The 19,930-nt window shown below is 50.4% G+C and overlaps 1 protein-coding gene across 1 annotated transcript in view; it reads left to right on the top strand.

The window, feature by feature from the left end:
- The window catches only part of PRKCSH (PRKCSH beta subunit of glucosidase II), a 313,184-nt gene that overhangs the window by 10,433 nt on the left and 282,821 nt on the right, over positions 1-19,930 (top strand). The window contains exons 5-6 of the mRNA XM_086962739.1: positions 90-207; positions 5,780-5,909. Coding sequence (XP_086818865.1) covers positions 90-207; positions 5,780-5,909 — 248 coding nt within the window. The remainder of the gene's footprint in view (positions 1-89; positions 208-5,779; positions 5,910-19,930) is intronic.

The following is a 19,930-nucleotide window of genomic DNA, read 5'->3' as shown; positions in this document are numbered from 1 at the left end:
CTGAAGCCCCACTTAGATAGAACCACTTATTACTAGTAATATGTTTCCACTGTCTAGAGGAAATTTAACTGACTTTTTTTTCTGATCAGGGAGAAGGGTCGAAAGGCGAGGGAAGCGCTACAGCAGCTGGCTGAGGTATCTCGAGAAGGATTTCGTCTCAAGCAGGAGTTGATCGATGGTGCTAAAAAAGGCCGTGAAGAGAAACGGGTATGTTGCATGCACAAGTATGTTCCTGGTGCAAAAAGAGCCTTTGGGAAGAACTGAGTATATGACATGTAAGAAGATGTATAGTTCTAAGAATGGAAACATGCAATATGCATGCACAAGGAGTAGTGCCCTATTACTTACCAGTAATCTTCATTACTCTTGGTCCCGTTGTCATCGTCCCATTCCTTACAAAGTGGGGAAGACCATCTCCATGACAGAAAAAAAGAACAGGAGAATGTTGGGACACCTAAGCCCACCCCCTCCCACTGGGAGTACATAAGCTGCACCAACCCAGCATTCAGCCTGAAATACCAAACCACCAAGCAGAAGACTGGCCTTCCGGGAGGGAGGGAGGGGCGTAAGGGGACGAGGACAGCAGAACTAGGATTAATGAAGATTACTGGTAAGTAATAGGGCATTATCTCACAGTCCCTCAAGTCCTTGTCCTGTTCCTTACAAAGTGGAGTCTATCAAAACAGAAAAACCAGGCCTTCCGAACTTCCACAAACACCAGGGACACCACAAAGAAAACGAGCCAAACCAAGGAGCCACCACCCAAAGGGCAGACAACCCACACCAGGAACACCGAACCAACCACAGAGGAGGAGAACCCAACAAGAAAGGCCAGAGGCAGGCCCACCAGAAGGACAGCGATGAGGCCACCCATAGAAGAAGACCCAGGGCAACCCGACCCGCAAGACCCAGGACCATACCAAGTACACAAGACTCCCAGACAAGGCCAGCAAGGAGGCAGAGCACCAGTAGCCAAGCCTCAAGGGAACTCCCAGAGAGCCAAACCAGCCCCCCACCCCCAAGAACACCAGTAGAAGGGGGCCCAGAAAAAGTGGAAGGGCATCTACCAGCGAGAAGGCTGCCAAGGACAGGATCACCACCCAACATCCAGAACCCAGCAGCAATAAGACAGAGAGCGACCCCCTCCGCCAAACCAGGGAAGAATGCCACATACTGCCTAAAGTATCCACAGCAATCCCAACAGAAACCCATGGGGGAAGAAAGGAGCGTCCAAGAGGCCCCACGCAAAGCAAGAGATATAGGAAGGACACAACCAACCTCAACACACCAGGGTAGGCCCTCAGCAGAGCAGCACAGACAAAAAAAGAAGGGGTCCCGCCAAAAGAGCTAAGGCACCAACCTAGAGGAACTACCTAGGGCAGGCCCAAACGGAGCAAACCAGGAAGAGAGGGAGCTGCGACCAAGAGCAAGCCCAACTAACCCGACAGCACAGCCAACAGAGAGCCCAGAGGACCAATCCACAGAAAACCCCCAGAGGCTGACCAGGCCACAGGGGAAGAACGTCCAACAGCAGACACCAGTGCAGACACTGGACCTCACTCCAACAACCCCCCTCACCCGGAGAATGACCCGGGGCACAGGGTCAGGCCAACAGCCCAGGACTGAGACAAACACCCCGGAAGCAGGGGACACCGTGACACAAATCCAGGCCCCCCCCAGGCCAGAAATGCAGCCTCCCCCAGCAAACTAAGTCAACAGCAGAACCCTGCCTGCAGAAAGGCAAAAGATGGACCCCAGCAGACCCTGCACAAGACCAGAGCACAACCCCAAGAGCGGGGAGAGGCAAAACCCCCAAGGCCACAGAGACGAGGGGAACCCAAAGCCCAAACAGCGCCAAATGGGAAGAATCAGCCACAATCGACTCCCACCAAGGACAACACCCCCAACTAGCAACCAGGAGACAACTACAGGGGCAAAACCCGGGACCGGGGAAGACCAGGCCCTGGAACTGGGGAGAAGGTAAACCCCTAATCGAATCAAGAGCTGACCAACCGGCTAGGACGACAAAGGTGGACACCAAGGAACCAACCGAGGTGAGACCCAAGAGCAGCCGCAGAAGGGAAAATATTGGAGAGAAAGACCGGGAGGCCCACAGCCCAACCCCACAGACGCTCCCAAACGCCCAAGAAGCCAGCAGTTCGAACCACAGACACGCCAGCCAGACATGAGGGCCGGAAGGAGAGGCACAGAGTTAACCCCCCTCAACCCCAAAACACCCAAACCAAGAAAGGCATAGGGAAAGGAACAGGAACCAGTCACAGCCAGGCCACACAGGGATGACAAAGCAGCAGGTAGACCGGGAGTAAGCCAAGCAACCCACACCTGCCAGCCAATGCAAAGGCCCAGCCCGCAACAGCCAGGCCACCAGAAAACCCGCCCGGGCCCCAGCAGCACCAGGCACTGGACCACTGACCACCAGGGGCGAAGACCCACACCCAAACAAGGTGCCAAGGCACCAGAGAGAGGACAACCAGAGAAAGGACAACCGGAACAGGACACAGGCAGACACCCAAAGGCGGCCCCCATGTGACCAAGGTGGCCAGAGCCAGAAACAACCAAACAGAGAAGGTACCAGCAACCTCCTGCAGAGGCAAACGAGGGGCCAAACACCGGGACAGCAAGGCCAAACCTGACAGAGGCAAAGCCCAGGCCCTACCAACAGACCGGAAGACTTGAGGCCATACCATAACCAAAGGAGGGACGTGTCCGTAGAACCCAAATGTGCCCAACCAGAGAGGGGAAAGGGACTGGAAAAAGTGAGAAACCGAACACTAGCAGACCCCGCAACCGCAGAGCCACCAAAAGTACAAGGACCAGAGATACCAGATGGCCAAAACCAGCCCCTGCACCGGAGCGCCAAAGGACCAAGCCCAAATGACAAGCCCCAAGGGGAAAGCAACAGTATCGAGCCCTGCAGGCACCCACAAACTGGGCCAACGGCAACCAGGCACTCCAGGGATAACCTAAACAAAAATCACCTGGAAGCCACAGCCCCGGAGCTGAGGCAAGGCCACAGGATAGAAAAGACATAGCCCGAAACGGGAAACAGTCGACAAGCAGGAGCGAAACAGAAACCGGCAACGCGGCGCGCACACCAGGGTAGGCAGATACCAGACCATACCGGCCTCCCCACCAACACACCCACTGGCCACGCACAGCACCAGGTACGGCGAGGATGATACCCAGACAGGCACAGACCGGGCAAGACCCTGCCCAACCACAGAGAACAGGTACCGACTGGCAGAACAGCCGCAGGCAGGTAGAAGCAATCCAGGGAAAAACCAAGGAGCCGCAGAAGTGAGGGAATACCCACAACACCCGCCCCCCACCCACGGCAAAAGGACCGTCAGCAGAGACAGGACCTCCAAAAGCGGCCCAAGCGCTCAAAAAGGAACCTAAGAGGGGAGAAGGAAACTATAACAGGAAACCCAGCCCCCACCAGCCAGCCAAGCGCAACCACAAACCAGCAACAGGCAAAGACAAACTCCAGCAACAAGGCACAACAGGGGCACCACCAGCATAGCCCCGGAGCCAACAGCCAACCATATATCAGAGAGCTGCGGGAGACCAACGAAAGGTGCACCAGCGAACCCCTGGGCAAGGGCCATGCCATACCCGAAAGAGGGCTCAACACCAACACCCCCCCAGGCGAAAACGGAAGCAAAGAAGCAGGGAGGACAGGAACCCCAAGTGCCTGACGGAGAACACAAGAAGCAACCCACCCACAGAGGAACAGGGAGAAGCAAACGAAAAAAATTGCCGGGGGAGGCAGAAGCCCCACAACACCGCCAACCCCCACCAGCCAGCCTAAGAGCAGACCACCAACCCAGCGCCGGGCAATATTCATAAACACACATTCCAGCAACCGGGAGTCCAGGGACCCCAAAGGACAGGGCCAGAAACCCAGAACAGGAGAGAAACAGCAATGTGGCACTTAACCCCAGGGTTGGCAGGCAGCACAACACACTGTCTGCACCCCACCAGCCAACTCAGGAACCGACAACCAGCGCAGCTCCCGGCAGAAGGCCATCTGGAAACACCCCTGAAAAAGAGAAAGAGACAACAGAGAAACACACAAACCGACCAAGCAACAGGGGTGCTGGGGGTCACAAAAAGGCTAACAACCTACAGTTCCTGGTAAACTGCATGCCACAAGGTGGACTCCCAACCAAGAACCACCCAGGTCTGACCCCTCTCCCCACCCCACCCCCTTTCCCCTCAAACGCCTGTGAACAGATGAGTGCAAGTGGAAACAGGGATTCAACCCCCTCCCTCCTCCCCTGAACCGCTGCAGGTTTAATTTTCCTTGCCATAAACGACTTACATACTCAAATGTTTTTAACCATAGCATCAGTATCCAACGAATAAAGCTGTTTTTGGAATCCTATAGTAGCTTATCACTCCCACTTCTATTCATCTCATATATGCCCCTCCCCCTTTTTGGCTTCACGTCGGCAAACCGAGAAGACCTCTGGCAAAGGGCCCTCTGCGGGGCCCGTTGGACATTGCAGCGCTGGCTCAACAAGAAGCTGCCCTATGATGAGGCAGGACATCTCTCGGGGTGTATGAGGGCCCTTGCTCCTTATAGGAGCTATCCCACCTCAGTCTCTCTTTCCACACCTGGAACTTCCTCTCCCCCCCCCCCCCGAACCCCTGAACCCCCCCCCCAAAGAAAAACCCCATCTCTATCCCTCGCTTAGCCTTCCCAGGAACTGCATACTACTTATTTTACCACAGTTCTCAGGGGCGTGTGTGCAGGACCTACCAAGCCCCAGTCCCTCCATTTGTGAAAACTGTGGGGTTAGGTGTCCCAGCATTTGTCTGTTATTTTTTTTCTGTCATGGAGAGGGTCATCTGCACTTTCTAAGGAACAGGACAAGGACTGGAGAGACGGGAAGGTAATAATGGTCTGCAGGCGAAACTCAAATGTGCAACTTCCAAAAACGTATAGAAGACAGACTTAAACAATGTATGCACAATAAGGTGAGAAGTACGGCATTGACAATGTGTTACATGGTAAATATAAGAAGGTATACTTTTGCAGCGAGGGAAAGGAGTATGTGCAGAATAACTGGATTTGTGTCCAATGCAAGAGTGCGATTAGGGCTTTGATAAGTCATTTTGTTGCAAATTAATGGGTATTGGGAGTAGAAATTGGCAGTTTGTGGGAGGAGGTGTGGTGCTTTGAGGACAAGCCAGTATAGTAAATGTTAGTCAACCGTGGGAACCCTCTAAAGGCACGGCTATTGAAGTCTGTGCAACCCTTGGCATGTCTAGTGTGTTTAGAGCCCAGGGCTGTTTGGTTTGCCTAATTGTGTAATTTGGTCGATAGCTGGATGGTCGGCTCGGAGTCTGGAGCTTCTATTATCTCCTTGGCCTCAGAGGCTTTAGCCTGCAAGAGCAGTGTAACAAGTGGGGATAGCTCTTCTATGGGTTACTTCCAAAGTATTTAAAATGTCTGAACCTGAAATTTTAGAGACAGACTGACCTAGTCTGAATGGTTGTCTGCTTTTTGTCTTGAGGAAGGTTCACATGTTAGTTGCATGTAGTGTTTTTTTATTTGTTGTTTTAAATACATTTGTGCCTGTACTGCTTTCACCGTCTCACACTGGCTATACACAGTGTCCTCCGCAGCGTCCTTCTCAGAACACACACTGAACTGCTTCATCACTGCTTTCTTGGGCATGAAAGTCATTTGCACTAACCAGAAATTTCTCTGCATATCTCAACTATGAATCTTGGGCATTTCTTTCTGCAGGAAAAGTTGTCTGAACTGCAAGAGTCAAAGAAAGACCTGGAGGAGCAGGTAGAGGCACTGAAAACAAAGAAGGAAGAGGTGGAGAAACCAGAGCAGGAGGCCAAGAGTGTTCACCAAAAGGCCTGGGAAGGTACTGGGGCCTTGTGTGAGTGGTCACTGGGAATACATCTTGGGGGTTGCAGGATCCAACATACCTTAGGTGGCATTCTCTCCATGCATGACTTCTGAACTTCCCTGACCTTGAGACCCCTCTCCTTTGTTCCTGGCCCAAATCTGTACATTAACTGATCAAGCGTCTCCTCTTGAGAAATATCTGCTTCAAGCTGTTGGTCACTTGTTTTCATCCCAGAGAGATATCATTTGCCCTTAATCCTCCTTCTTGGGTCTGTCAACTAGGTGCAATTGAGTTGGACAATAATAGCACCTTTCGTATTCTTGTGTATTAGTCTCTTCAACCCTTAAAAGGCAAGTCCTCCCATGGTATCAGAGCGATATGAGCTTAACCATAGAATCCTCCGTGATGAACTCCAACTCATGATGATTAGTTAGCTTGCGCACTTCAGTTTTAATTTCTCTGTATACGAAATAGGTGGTACTAGGTGCTCAGGACACTTAGCAGTGTTTAAAACAGGACACACATTTTGCAGCTTTCCCTCAACAGTTGATGAAGGCGAGTCCTGATTTTATCATAGGTAAATGATGCAAATATTCTACAGTCTCTTGTTGCCTTTTATTTACACAGCACATTTAAAGTACATTACAATTTCGTCAATCCTGCAATTCTGGGTAGGAAGGAACCAACACAAAAGAATGAGACAATCTACTTAAAATAGGATCAGCCCTGTTATAATGTCCTCTTTTCTTGATGGTTTAGAGTCTGAAGTCCATGAAAGAAACAAAACAAAGTAAACAGCAGCAAAAACAACAAGGAACGGCCAAAGGACGTATCTTTTTCTGTTGATCACCATGTTTCCAAGATTTACCTTAGATCTGCACCGTACGTCCCCTCCCAAATGGATGTGTCTTAAGGCTTGCTCATGTTGCTTGGCTACTTAAAATAGGCACTAGAATAATAAAGCCAGCATGTTACCCCAGGTTCTAGGTTGGGTTCAAGATAACAGGTGGGATAATATTGCTCTCCTTTGAGTTTAATAAAATCAGGGGGGCATGGCCTGAGGCGTCGAGATGGTGGACGCACACTCTAAGAGTTCTCTGGACCTCCTCCGTCATCCGCCTGGCATCCGCCTGCCCTCAGCAGCAGCCTACTTTCACTTGACCCCCCGCACAGTCCGCTCCGCTCTGATCCCTCTTGAGAGCGGATCGGACTCCCCATTTTTGCGAACCGCCTTCTTCCCTCTGCTGGCCCGACTCCTCAAAATGGCGTCCCGGCGTGCCTAGGACGAGCGCATCACGGACTGGCAGTCGTGTCCTCATAGATCCGTCACCGGATCCCTCGGCGAGGAAGCCTGCCTCTGTGGGACCTCCCCTGGGCTCCTCCGGGGCTTGGGCGGTGTGAAGTGACTGCGGGGGGGCGGCGCTGCCGTCCGTGGCAGCCTGCATTTGTGCCTCCCTAAAATACACTGCGGTCAGGTGAAAGCCGCGGTGTCTCGGCTGTTGCCTCCAGACAGCAGCCCTTTTGGTCTGACGCCCTCGCCTGGACCTGCTGCCGATCAGGCTGCCTAGCGGGGTCGGGGTGCACCTGGACTGATCACGAAGCTTGGAGCTGGCACCGTGAGTGGGAGTGAGACGTTCATTCCCCCTCTGTGAGGCCTGCAGGGAATGCGGCTCTGCTGAGGACTGCTGTGTCCTCCCTCTGCGGAACCGGACCGGTGGACTAGAGTGGCTGCTGCAGGACTGCTTGGACTTCATTGGTTTTCCCCTGGCCTTGAACAGACAGTGAATGGGGGGGGATCGGCCACTAAGTCGGGTGGCGACGGGTGAAAGCGCAGTGCTTCAGGCCCCCCCCTTTTTCTTTTTCCTCGAGGGCGCCTCCTGTGGTGCTGTGGCAAGGCTCCTATTTAGCTCCGGCTGGGCGACTCCTCTTGGCTGGCCCGCATCGCCCTCTCGGCTGCTCTGGATTGGTTTGAGGCGGGTGCCCCTCCTCTGACCCCCGGGGGTCTTGGTGCTTCCTGCCCGAGTTGGGTGGACGGAGATGGGCCACCGTGTCGGGTGGTGGGCCACGCAGGGACATCGGCGCTGCGCCCCCCCCCCTCCCTTTGCGCGCTTTTTCTGGTGGCGCCTTCATGGATCCACTGGCCTGGGGTCACATCCTCCTGGACTGACCCCCTACACCTAACTGAGTTCCTCCGCCTGCTGCAGTTGCACCGGGGCGCCGCGGGGGCGGAAGCCTCCTCTTTGCTGTTTTGCTGTTGGACCCTCCGGCCCCTGGGTCGCCTGACCTCTCGTGGCTGCACCGGGCGTCCCGTACCGACCCGTGGCCCGCCACTTGACTGCTGCTGCTCTCGTTGAGGAGGCCTGGGTCTGACTGGAGTAGTTGTGCGTGGGGGGCACGGCTCCTTCTTTATCCTTGACCGCACTCCGACCCCATCTGCTCTGAACAGTTCGTGCAGGCTGTGGGTTCCAATCTGGGAGTTGGCTCCTCCTGGGGCCCCCACTGCTCCTGGCTGTTTCCTCGGAGGTCCTGGCTGTTTCCTCGGAGGTCACCCACATCTGACCTTGAGGCTGGGCTGGAGGAGTGTAGCGACGGTGGGTGTGTGGCATGGCCACCCTTTGCTGAGGAGTTCTGCTTGGCCCTGTGGGTGGTACCAAGGCACGATTAATTTCTGCCCCCACCGGGGACCGAGGGTTTGGACCTGGGCGCCTGCGCCCGAGCATTGACAGCCTAGGTGTCCGGGGGGCCCCCTTCTCACACCTGTTCCCCAGCGGATCCGCTACCCGCCCGCAATGGGCAGAAACCGCCCCGTGCAGAATCCGGTCCCTCCCATCCAAACGAAAATGGATCAATTTACCATGTCAGACCGGGACCCGGGAGGCGAACCGCCTGGCAAGCCGGGCGCCTCTGGGGGAGATTTTTCCACCATCCTTCAGGCGATTAGCACCTCCCAGGCCTCAGTAGAAACTAAGGTCGGCGAAGTGAGGGTGGACGTGGCTCCCATCCGCCAGGATCTGCGTAACGCCAAAGCGCACATCTCGGAGGTGGAATCCCGTATCTGCACGGCAGAGGACGACATCAGCCAACTCAAGACCCAGGTGGTCCGTCTCCAGACCCAGACCTCGGAGCTCCACCGTAGGGCTGAGTACGCCGAAAACCGATCGAGGAGGAATAACCTACGTCTCCTGGGGTTTCGAGCAGGAGTGGAGCAGGGTCACGCCGACACGTTTGTGGAGACCTGGGTGCGCTGTTGGATGCCCAAGGATGCCCTGGTTTGCTGTTAAACGGGCTCACCGCTCCTTGGCGCCCAAGCCTCCGCCTGGGGCCCCTGCCTGACCCATAATCCTGAGGGTCCTCAACTTGCGAGACAGAGACTCCATCCTTGGGGCAGCCAGGGCACAGGGACCACTACATTATCAGAATAGCAAGATCATGGTGTTCCCGGACTACACCAGGGAGGTACAAGCCCAGCGCAGGACCTATGATGAGGTCAAGCAGAAGCTTCGCAACATGGGTCTCCGTTACGGTCTCCTCTTCCTGGCCCGGCTTAAGGTCATCTTCCAAAACAAGACCTTCTTCTTTGATAACCCTCAGGCGGCGTGGACCTGGCTGACGGAGGAAAGGCCCCTCTTGCCCCGCTGGCTCCCTCCCCCACCCAGCGGGTCCCCCAGAAGCCGCACCCGACCCTCCCAAATCCCTGGAGGCGTGTCGGATGAGGTCCCGGAGGAAGAACAACCGTCGTGGGGAGACATCCCTCTCACCGGGTGCACGTCCCAGCACCCTCCATCCGAGCCTCTATCCACGGTCCCAACACTTGATTTGTGTGACCTCCCCGGTCCCTCGAACTATTTGCACCACGCCATTTCCGAGACTATCCTGTCTAGGAGCCCGATGATTCTCGGATCCGGAGAACCCGAGGACGCTTGACCGATGACACACGGCGAGAGCGCTTTCGCCTTACCCTCGGATCCACCTATAATGCAATTGTCTTCGCAAACCCCCATGAAGGGGATGATCTGCTCTCCTCGAAACCAACGGTCCAATAACTATTCCCTCCTTCACTCCCTGGACTCCATTTGCATTAATTGTTGTTTACTTGTCCAACATGTAGTTGCAACTGTTCACGATTCTCTTATCCGAACACATGGAGGGGGGGTCCATCTCTGTCACAGTCATGTTCCGCTAATCATTTTACCTTCGAGACCAGTCTCGCTGTTTAACTTGTTTTCCTTTTCAGGGCTGAGATCATCAAAGGGGAATGGATCACTTGTCCTGCTCAATCATTGGGTATACAGGAAACGAGGATGTCCCAGTTGAAAAGAGGCCCTCATGTACGTGATGGGTATGATGGTATCTGAAGCGGTATATGTTGGTTCTCCGCTTATAAATCACGTCACTGCATAATCATTGTGTCTGATTTCGTTTTATGCAGCCTCCACCAGGAGGTTATTACCCAAGTTTGACACAGTAGTGAGCCAGTGATAAAAAGGGATTGTTAAAAAGATCTCAACCTAAGTATTACAAACTTTATTAAGACTCGGTTGTAGGTCTCAAGGGCTCTTCAGGAGTGCTTCAACATGGACTGAGTTACGGGTACAGGATGCACTCTGAGCGGTCGTGATTTAAAAATAGGGGGGGAAAAAAGGGGAATCTACAAAGCGGTCGACATGTTTCTGCCTTGATCTGCCTTGTTAATTAAATGTGCGAGGTAACCATTGCTAAGCACTCACATTGTATCGCATAGCTGACCACCTTTGACTCACTACTCCCACCGTAGTCAAGTACAGTGTTCTTGTTTGACACAAACACCATGCAACCACTGTCGAACTAGCACGCTAAATACCCGCTGCATGAGCATGGAGAGAAAAAGAGAGAGTTGACATTGCCATGTTTGCTAACCAGTTTTAAAGTATTGCCATTTTTTAGTTGTTTACATCATCGTGTGTGATATAAAGGTATCAGCAGCAACGTTCTGCTCGGTATGAATGTCCCTTTTCCCCTGACCCTGTATGTATGTCGAAACCTTGTGTTTACTCTCCACAGGCACCGTAAGACCTCCATTCTGAAGAAACAGGTTAATACCTTTTTCCGTTCACATTTGAGCACCTTTTTATGTTTAAACCCTCACGTTTCCCAACCACTGGTCCTGATGAATGCCCGTAAGCCCTATACCAAGGCAGATCAAGGCAGAAACATGTCGACCGCTTTGTAGATTCCCCTTTTTCCCCCCTATTTTTAAATCACGACCGCTCAGAGTGCATCCTGTACCCGTAACTCAGTCCATGTTGAAGCACTCCTGAAGAGCCCTTGAGACCTACAACCGAGTCTTAATAAAGTTTGTAATACTTAGGTTGAGATCTTTTTAACAATCCCTTTTTAGGTTTTGCCTCGCCGAAGATGCGCTCTGCGCATCTTTTCGGCGCAGGCGAAAACCTGATGAGTTGCATAGTGTGGCTTGGTTCGGCCCTCGTCCTTGATTGGCTGGCTCCGTAAACGGAGCCTTGCCATTGGACGAGGGGCCTGTCCGTCAATGCCGGACCAGACACGGGGGCGTTCCCGACATTCTTTGGCTTTTGCCGACGTCACGGGACGCCGGGAACGCCCCCGTGTCTGGTCCGGCATTGCCGGCACTACTGCGTCTCTTCTTCCCGTTTCCCGCCCCGTGACTGGCCGGCCGGCCAATCCTAGCGCGGCCGGCCGGAAGTGCCCGCCCCCCGCAGCCCGGAGAGGAAGACGGAAAGCACTATGGCGGCGCCCGCGGGGAGACCGGAGAAGTGCCTCTCCAACCTGCCGCTCTGTCTGGGCTGCCCAGCCTGTCGCTGCTCGCCTCCCAGACCGATCGAGAAGTGCCGCCGTCGCAGGGTGCAGGTGAGTCGATTTATTTGTTTGTTTTTTTCCCTCCTCCCCTACCCTCCGAGCCCCTGCCCCAACCTGTCTTCCTCCTCGTTGCCGGGGCTATGTTTAGGGGCGCTAGGCCGCCCGCATGGCCGGGCTTTGTGTGCCGGTTACGGGATGACTGGGAGATCCACGGAGGCTCTTGAGCCCCTGCGGGGGGATACAGGGGGTCCGCTTTGTGTCCCACCGCTGGCTGCAGTCTGCTCGAATATTTTTATTGCTGCCCGCATTGCCCCTGCAGCTTTCTGCTGATGTGTTGGCTTTGTGTGCCAGTTACGGGATGCCTGGGAGATCCACGGAGGCTCTTGAGCCCCTGCGGGGGGATACAGGGGGTCCGCTTTGTGTCCCACCGCTGGCTGCAGTCTGCTCAAATGTTTTTATTGCTGCCCGCATTGCCCCTGCAGCTTTCTGCTGATGTGTTTTACAGCTGGGAACCGGCGCTCGCTGGTCACATACCGAAGATTAATGGCGGCTTAAGTAACTGTATCGAGCCCGGGTAACATTCCGGCATTTTTAAATATTTATCGCGCTGCCTGTGCCTTGGTACTGCACAGAAACGTGCAATAACACTAAATTGCAGAAAGCTCATTTGTACTGCTGACGCGGCCATCATTTTGTTTTCATGTAACCTCGGTGCCCGGTAATGGCCCATAAATAAAGCTTTGACATCCCAGGTGACGCATGCCTCGATTCCGGGTGGCTCCGTCTCTGCCGTGTGCCTTCATGTGGAATTTTCAAAAACGGGTCATCTTTGGGTGTAAGCCGACCTGCTCTCCTCTGTTGTGTTAAGGGGCACCTTGTGTGTGTGATTGTAGCTGCCGGGGCACTCTCTGTGCAGGAGGGAACTTCGAAAATCACCCTGCCTGGCTCCAGTCGAGCAGCCCTGTCCTTCAGCAGATAGAATGATTGCTTTCAGTGAAAATTGGTATTCTGTTGCCCTTTGTACATCTGTTAATCCTTATCGTCATGACAAGGGGAGGGAACGGTGTATCATCTATTAATAAGCGATCTGGAAATTAATGTCTGTGCTCATATTTTACTACACGTTTAAATATGCCTATATATCACCGTATTTATATTTTTTATATAAATGTATGTGCATTTTCTTGTATATATACACATATACCCCCCCCCCACACACACACATACATATATCTATATCTTATATATGTACACACACGTGGTATGTATGGCAGGTGTATGTAACATTTATCATCCCGTATGATCGTCAGTTTCCTAATAAATGTAACCCACTTCTCTTAACGTTAAAAATATCGTTACTAAGGTTGACGAGTTAAATTAATCCAGTTGATAACTGGTTTAACGAAGGGAAAGCTTTGTGAGTATACCTTCAGTGAATATTCATTTTCGACATTTTATAGTGCTTCTTAGACTGCTTTGGAGATTACGAAGGGAGGAGCTTTATTCTAAAAATCAATATGCATCATATTCAGGCTGCAACTTTATTGCAGAATTTTGACGTGATAGACCGATACATTTTGCCAACGTCACCGAGGGGCAGCGTTTTAAGGAAATCATTTTCCAGAATGGATGTGAGCAGAAAAAGCCCGTGTGTGGTCAATGAAATCGGAAACACAGCGATGTAATTGTTCTGTTCTCGCCGAGAACGAGAATTACTCTTCATTTTGCTGTGCCAAGGACTTTTTAAAGCGTTAACCTGATGACTTGTTACCGTTGCCATAGAATCAAAAGATGGATGTATTTTGAGAATGATCTGTAGACTGAGTAATCTCCAAGCAGCGATCACCCTCGAACAGGGAAGGACGACCATGCTTCCCAGTAAATTGGACCTTTAACACAGAGGTTAATAGAAAATAAATTACTTTCCCTGTTGGTGCAAACTTTATGTACGCGGTGAAATACATATTCATCACGGGGGAAGAGATGGCCTCCTACCATCCAGGTGAGAGGCAGGCAGGCTGTGGGAGCACAGTAAGGTCCTGTTTGTTGCAATAACATCTGTAGCACATTAGAACAGAACCTGATGTCTCGGAAGATCAGCAGACTCCTCACGAGAGAAGCACTAATACAGGCTGTCTTAGCCATGGTGATCTCTCATTTAGACTGTGCCAATTCTCTATACTTTGGCATACCACTGTATCTCACCAGAAGACTGCAGCTAGTACAGAACCAGGCTGCTAGGTTGATCTTTTGGCAACCCAGATCCCTCTGATGTGCCGTTCCAGTCTTTCTGTTCTACACTACAAAGTTTGGTTGGTCAGTTTCTTCCTTCCTCTCGTTTTTATCCTTTATTTCAGCATTGCGAAGATTTGGTTGACTTTGGGCGGCACAGCTTTACTTTGTTTGTGGAAAAGAGCGATATTTATTAATTTGTTGACTGCTCTAATGACAGGTTGGTGTTATTAACTGTTCCATTTGTTAACTGTACTCGTTTTTATCCTTTATTTCAGCATTGCGAAGATTTGGTTGACTTTGGGCGGCACAGCTTTACTTTGTTTGTGGAAAAGAGCGATATTTATTAATTTGTTGACTGCTGTGCCCAGAGTCGATGACTTTTCTCACAGTGCAGGTTGTACATTATTTTGAGAGAAAACATTGTTCATGAAGTTTTGGGATCCCACCCCTGCTCAGAGCGTTGTTTGGTGTTCACAGCTTAGCAAATTTAGGAATTTAATTGGTCTCATGTCCTGATCGGGGTAATAATACTGGGGCTGTGCTACCGCGCTATCCAACCACCGTACGTCCTTTGTTCTGCAGTGAGGAGCAGTGAAGAATTTCGGGGTCCAGAACGTAATATCCGGTGTTTCTACACTCCGTGTGCCCCTGTTGCCTGCTTGTGCTGTGTGGGTGTGTGTGGAGGGCTCTGTGTAGCTGTGTGTGTGGGAAGCTTTGTGTGGCTGTGTGTGTGGGGGGCTGTGTGGGTGTGTGTGGGGGGGCTCTGTATGGGTGTGTGTGTGGGGGGGCTCTGTGTGTGTTTGTGTGTGTCATTTGCGAGAGATAAAGCTAGTGGCATTGTAAATGGCAATGCCATTTATTTATGTTAAAAAAACATAAATAAATATAATGTCAAGAGCAATGCCAATAGCTCTAACTTTAACAAAGGCAAAACCATTGCATTGTAAATGCTTGTTATCACTGGCTCACTACTGTGTCAAACTTGGGTAATAACCTCCTGGTGGAGGCTGCATAAAATGAAATCAGACCCAATGATTATGCAGTGACGTGATTTATAAGCGGAGAACCAACATATACCGCTTCAGATACCATCATACCCATCACGTACATGAGGGCCTCTTTTCAACTGGGACATCCTCGTTTCCTGTATACCCAATGATTGAGCAGGACAAGTGATCCATTCCCCTTTGATGATCTCATGCTATTTTGGAAAGTGAATGGATCCAGAATCCACCTCCCCCACCTCTGATTAGAAGAGTTCCTTTTCAGGGCGACAGATGCTTCATGTTTGGAAGTGTAGGGTGGGAGGGGAGTTGGGGGGCGGAGACCGTTGTCTCCAGTTCGTTTGTAATTTTTAGCCGCCCATGGGCCGCTGTTTTCTGTTCCTTTTGGTAGTTATGCAAGCATACACGCCACTGGCGACGACACACGACTCACCATAAGGCACACCTCCGACCCAGAAGCCGGAGGTGTTCATGGCGGGACCCGACACTGCCTGAACTTGCGCCCCCTATTCCCTATACTGCTCACCACAATGGCATCCACACTACCTAGGCCCCTCCACATTCTTCCATGGAATGTAAACTGCCTACTGGACCGTATAAAACGCACTGCTGTCCTTCGTAGCGTGCACCGAGATGCACCAGATATCTTGTTCCTGCAGGAAACGCACCTTCTGAGCTCACAATGTAATTTCCTCGCCAGGTATGGGTTCCAGAGGTTCTGGCACTCTGGGTTCACACGGGGCGGCCATTCTTCTCTGGAAAGGGCTGCTCTTCACCCTGACACAGGCTGAAACAGATGCACAAGGCTGCTACGTGGACCCAACGGGTAGGATTGAGGGGCACCCTATTAATCTCCTATGTACATACATTCCCCCCGCCTTCATGGCACCTGCCCTTCGCTGCCTCACACTAGTGCTCTCCTCCTTCCCACAAGGCCTGACAGTGGTAGGACGTGACTTCAACGCCCTCCTTACAGCCCTCACGTGACACGACAGGTACCCCATCGGCAGCCCGCCGTGCCTCTGAAAAACGCCTATCTGACTAGTCCTCGGCCCTGGGTCTCTGTGATGCCTAGAGGGTGTGGAATCCCCCGTACGGTCCAATACACCCACACGTTGGCGGCCCACCGCACCCACTCTCGTATCGACCTGTTCCTACTATCTGCCGTGGACTGTCAATTGATGTCCGGGTCCACAGTCTTACCCAGGGGTATCTCGGACCACTCCCTGTCTCTCTTAGTCTCGAACACGCCCCTGGCGGCGCCCGCTCGGTATGACGAATTAACGCCTGGTTCCTGCAGGACGCAGACTTCACGGAATCCCTCGGGCAGGAGCTGTGGCAATATTTTTCAGCGAACATGGGCTCGGTCCCCTCGCCGGGCACGCTGTGGGAGGCCAGCAAGGCCGAGATGCGCCGGGAAGCCAGGGGTCTGGTCCACGCGAAACGCTTGGAGCAGTCCGCCAGAATCGAAACCTCGCCATATTCGAGTGGTAAATATTTTCAGGCAAAATGCTTTCTCACGGGACCCACTATTGATTCAACATCCGTTCAACATGTCACAAATAACCCGTACCCTTGATAGCTGGTATTATATAACGTTGTTGCCGGCATTCACAGATCGTTATCACAGTAAGTGAAAATATTTATGTAAGACTGCATTGAGAATGCGCAAGTGCAGCTTGTAGAACAAGCAAGGCGTAAAGTTGGGGAACCCAGGTTAGTATGCCCATCCAGATCACAATTATGGTTTATAGTTGGCTACGGGTAACCTGTTGGACTAACCCATTCAGAGTTTCATTAAAATCATTTACTGTGATAACGATCTGTGAATGCTGGTAACAATGTAATATAATACCACCTATCAAGTATACAGGTTATATGTGACATGTTGAATGGATGTTTCATTCGTAGTGGATCCCGTGAGAAAGCATTTTGCCAGAAAATATTTCCCACTCAAACATGGCGAGATTTATTCATTTATTTTTTGATTGACCTTTGTTTTCTTGCCTGACTTCCAATTGATTTTGATGACGTTGTATATAAATTGAGGCGCTAATGCGGTGGCCGCCAACAATGAGGAAGGCGTACTGCTGAAACACGTTTTTTTGTTTGTTATTTGGTGCCATTAAATCGATTAACCCCCGTGAGAGCTGGTGATTTATTTGGAGCTTGTATATATAAGATTTTGCAGCTCTAAGAATAAATATATCTGTGCTTGAATTTGGGATCCATGTTGTCTGTGGTTCGCCGAAAGGAAGTGCTGAGACAGCGTATTTTCTCCAACTGTGCTTCCTAACTGGATCATCCAAGTGGTCTAGCCCACACATAGGAAAACAGACCATTACATATTTAGCAAATGCAGTTGACGTTATAGTGCTCTCATTAACACCTATCAGTCTTCAAAAGCACTTGACTAAATTGGGCGAATTTAATCATAAGAACGATTTAAGGGTGTTGTGTGGGTAAGGGAGCGACCGAGACACCAGGTGGGGGCGAAGAGGACTTTATTGCCTTTTGCACAGTTTTTCGTCTTAATCTCAGACGTTCCGGAGAATGCTGGGTAAAGTCCACCTTTTGGTAGGGGCTTCGGTCTCTCCTATGTTCTCTCCTCCTTTGTTCCCGTCTTGACTGGCGGTGGCTATCAGGAGTCTCTTGGTCCATAGAACGGGAAACACAAAGAGAGGGATACTTTATGTAGTTTTCTTTCTCCCAGTTTTCAACATGCTAAGGAGGGGAGTGCAGGGACACCTGTACACGCGTGCGGTGCGCACAAACCGGGTCTCAGAAACAGTGCAACATCGGGTGTACAAAACCGTGGGTGTGCGCAAAAATAAAACAGAAGAAAATCAAATGGAACGGTAGGTAAGTGTGGACGCGGCTATGGGAGCTATTGGGGTGCTCTGTTCCGCCTCCCCACCCAGCCCGTGAAGAGCTTGCGTACCTAGGTTAGCCACGCTCCTCCAGGAGCGTGGCTGGGCGACTCGTGGGGTCGTTGGCCTCCTGGCTTCTCGGGTCGGCCTGGGGTCCAAGGGTCAGCGTCCTCTTCAGTCTTTCCTGGTCTCGTTTCCCCAAACAACACCAGCGCGTCACCTACCCTTTCGCCTCCTTCTTCCTGGTTGGGAGACGCCTCCTTCTGGGTTTCCCTCGACGTTGTGTGCGTCTGTGGTGACGTCGTGAGGAGGAGTCACGTTCCTTTGTCTTCCCCATTCGTAGACTCTTTCCTCCACTGTATCCCCGAACCAGGAATTGCTTCTGGTTTTGGTAGTCCAAGGGTCCTGTTGGGGAGAAATGAGAGCCCCTGAGGGAAGATTTGCAACCCACCAATCTTCAATAGCAGCGCCATTGAGTAAGTTCTTCTTGTCACAGTTCGCCATGTCACACAGGGTAAATCTCACCAAAACAAAAATAATGACCTTTTGGGAAGACCAGAAAAGATCTTATTGACATTGATTCTTCGAGGGGTATTCAAAAAGCAAATACATAAGACTACTTGTGGGTAACCGTTGACAATAATCTATCCTGGTTCACCCATATAGGAAATATGTGGATGAAAGCTACCTTGTTTGTCAGATCAATCAAGAGATTTTCCATCTATGCCTGACGGGCCATCATTCAAGCACTTAAAATATTCCACTTGAAATTGACACCAACCCTTTTATATGGCTCTGTTATTTTCAATTACATCACGGTGTATAAATGTAATAAAATTGTCACCAATAAAATAAAATCCTTGGTGAATTTGCATCATTTGAACCCGAAGGTAAGACTCTGACTCATACTTAGACTACTTTCATGAATTTGCTTAATTCCCTTGGCTAAGTTAAACTACATTTCATGTATTTCATCAACAGAGGAGTCATTAACTTCAGATGTACTGAACACCCTCATTTTCTATTGAGTCTAGAATCAATCAGCAAAATAACAAAAAACAACTTGCTGCCTTTACCTACTCTGGCTAAAAGTTATTGGCAGCAGCGGAAGCCTTTGATTTGGAACACTCTAACAACCTAGAGCAGAACAGCCAATTTAATAATTTTAGAAAGATATAAATTATACAACCAAATTATATCTCTCTGTACCTCATGGATATCTTTTACCTGCCTTTTAGATATTCCAATCGCTCAGTTCGTAGGCGCATGGAAAACAAACTGTTTAATAGCAAAGATCTACTGACTCTATGATTTTAAGGAATTAACTAATCTTATGCACGGCACTTCTTGAACTACGAAAAAATATCTGAAGCCTTTATTTTTGCAAATGTATGCATGATCAGGGAAATGGTAATGTACAGGTTTACAACACAAGATTGTCAAGCCAAATTGAGGCATCCGGATTTTCAGATCTGATTGCTTTCTCTCCGTAAAGCATTTGTAGATTTTTTTTTTTTTTTTTACTGCAATTTAATTTTTTAAGCTGTCAATTTTCGTGTTTAATGTACAGCAATTTTATTATTTCTGTTATCATAAAATGTAATCATTCACATAATCACATTCCTTTTAAGTTAAACCACTAAAGTCTCAGAATAAGCCTGAGCTTAATCCCTGTTAGCTATGACACTAAGCAAACAGGCTTAACTTAGGTCAATATGTGAAGCATTTATATAGGAATAAAACAGCAATAAAGTAGAAATGCTAAACAATAAAAATCGCAGAATGAATTTGGAAAATAGGTAAGTTTAATACCCAAAATGACAAAAATACAATAAGGGTATACGTAGATATGAATTTTTAAAGTTTTAAGTAGAAATAGCAACAAGAAGCACAAAGTGCCAATGATAGTCAATGGTCACGGTAGAACAGGACTTGGGCGCAACTTGATGCTGACTGTAATAAGTGTGGACCAGCTACATCAACCAAGTTCTCCCAGGGCAAAATATTTTACTTTCTAACTTTAGTTCCTAAAGTTGCAATCCACCGCAGGAGTATACTTCTAAATCCCTCAGGACCTCATGGGTCAAGTACTCTGCATCGCCTGTAAAGTGCT

This window comes from Lissotriton vulgaris, chromosome 1_1 (genome assembly GCF_964263255.1).
Source record: "Lissotriton vulgaris chromosome 1_1, aLisVul1.2, whole genome shotgun sequence".
NCBI lineage: Eukaryota > Metazoa > Chordata > Amphibia > Caudata > Salamandridae > Lissotriton > Lissotriton vulgaris.
Note: the sequence above shows the minus strand (reverse complement) of the source record. Positions and strands in the feature narration are given on the sequence as shown.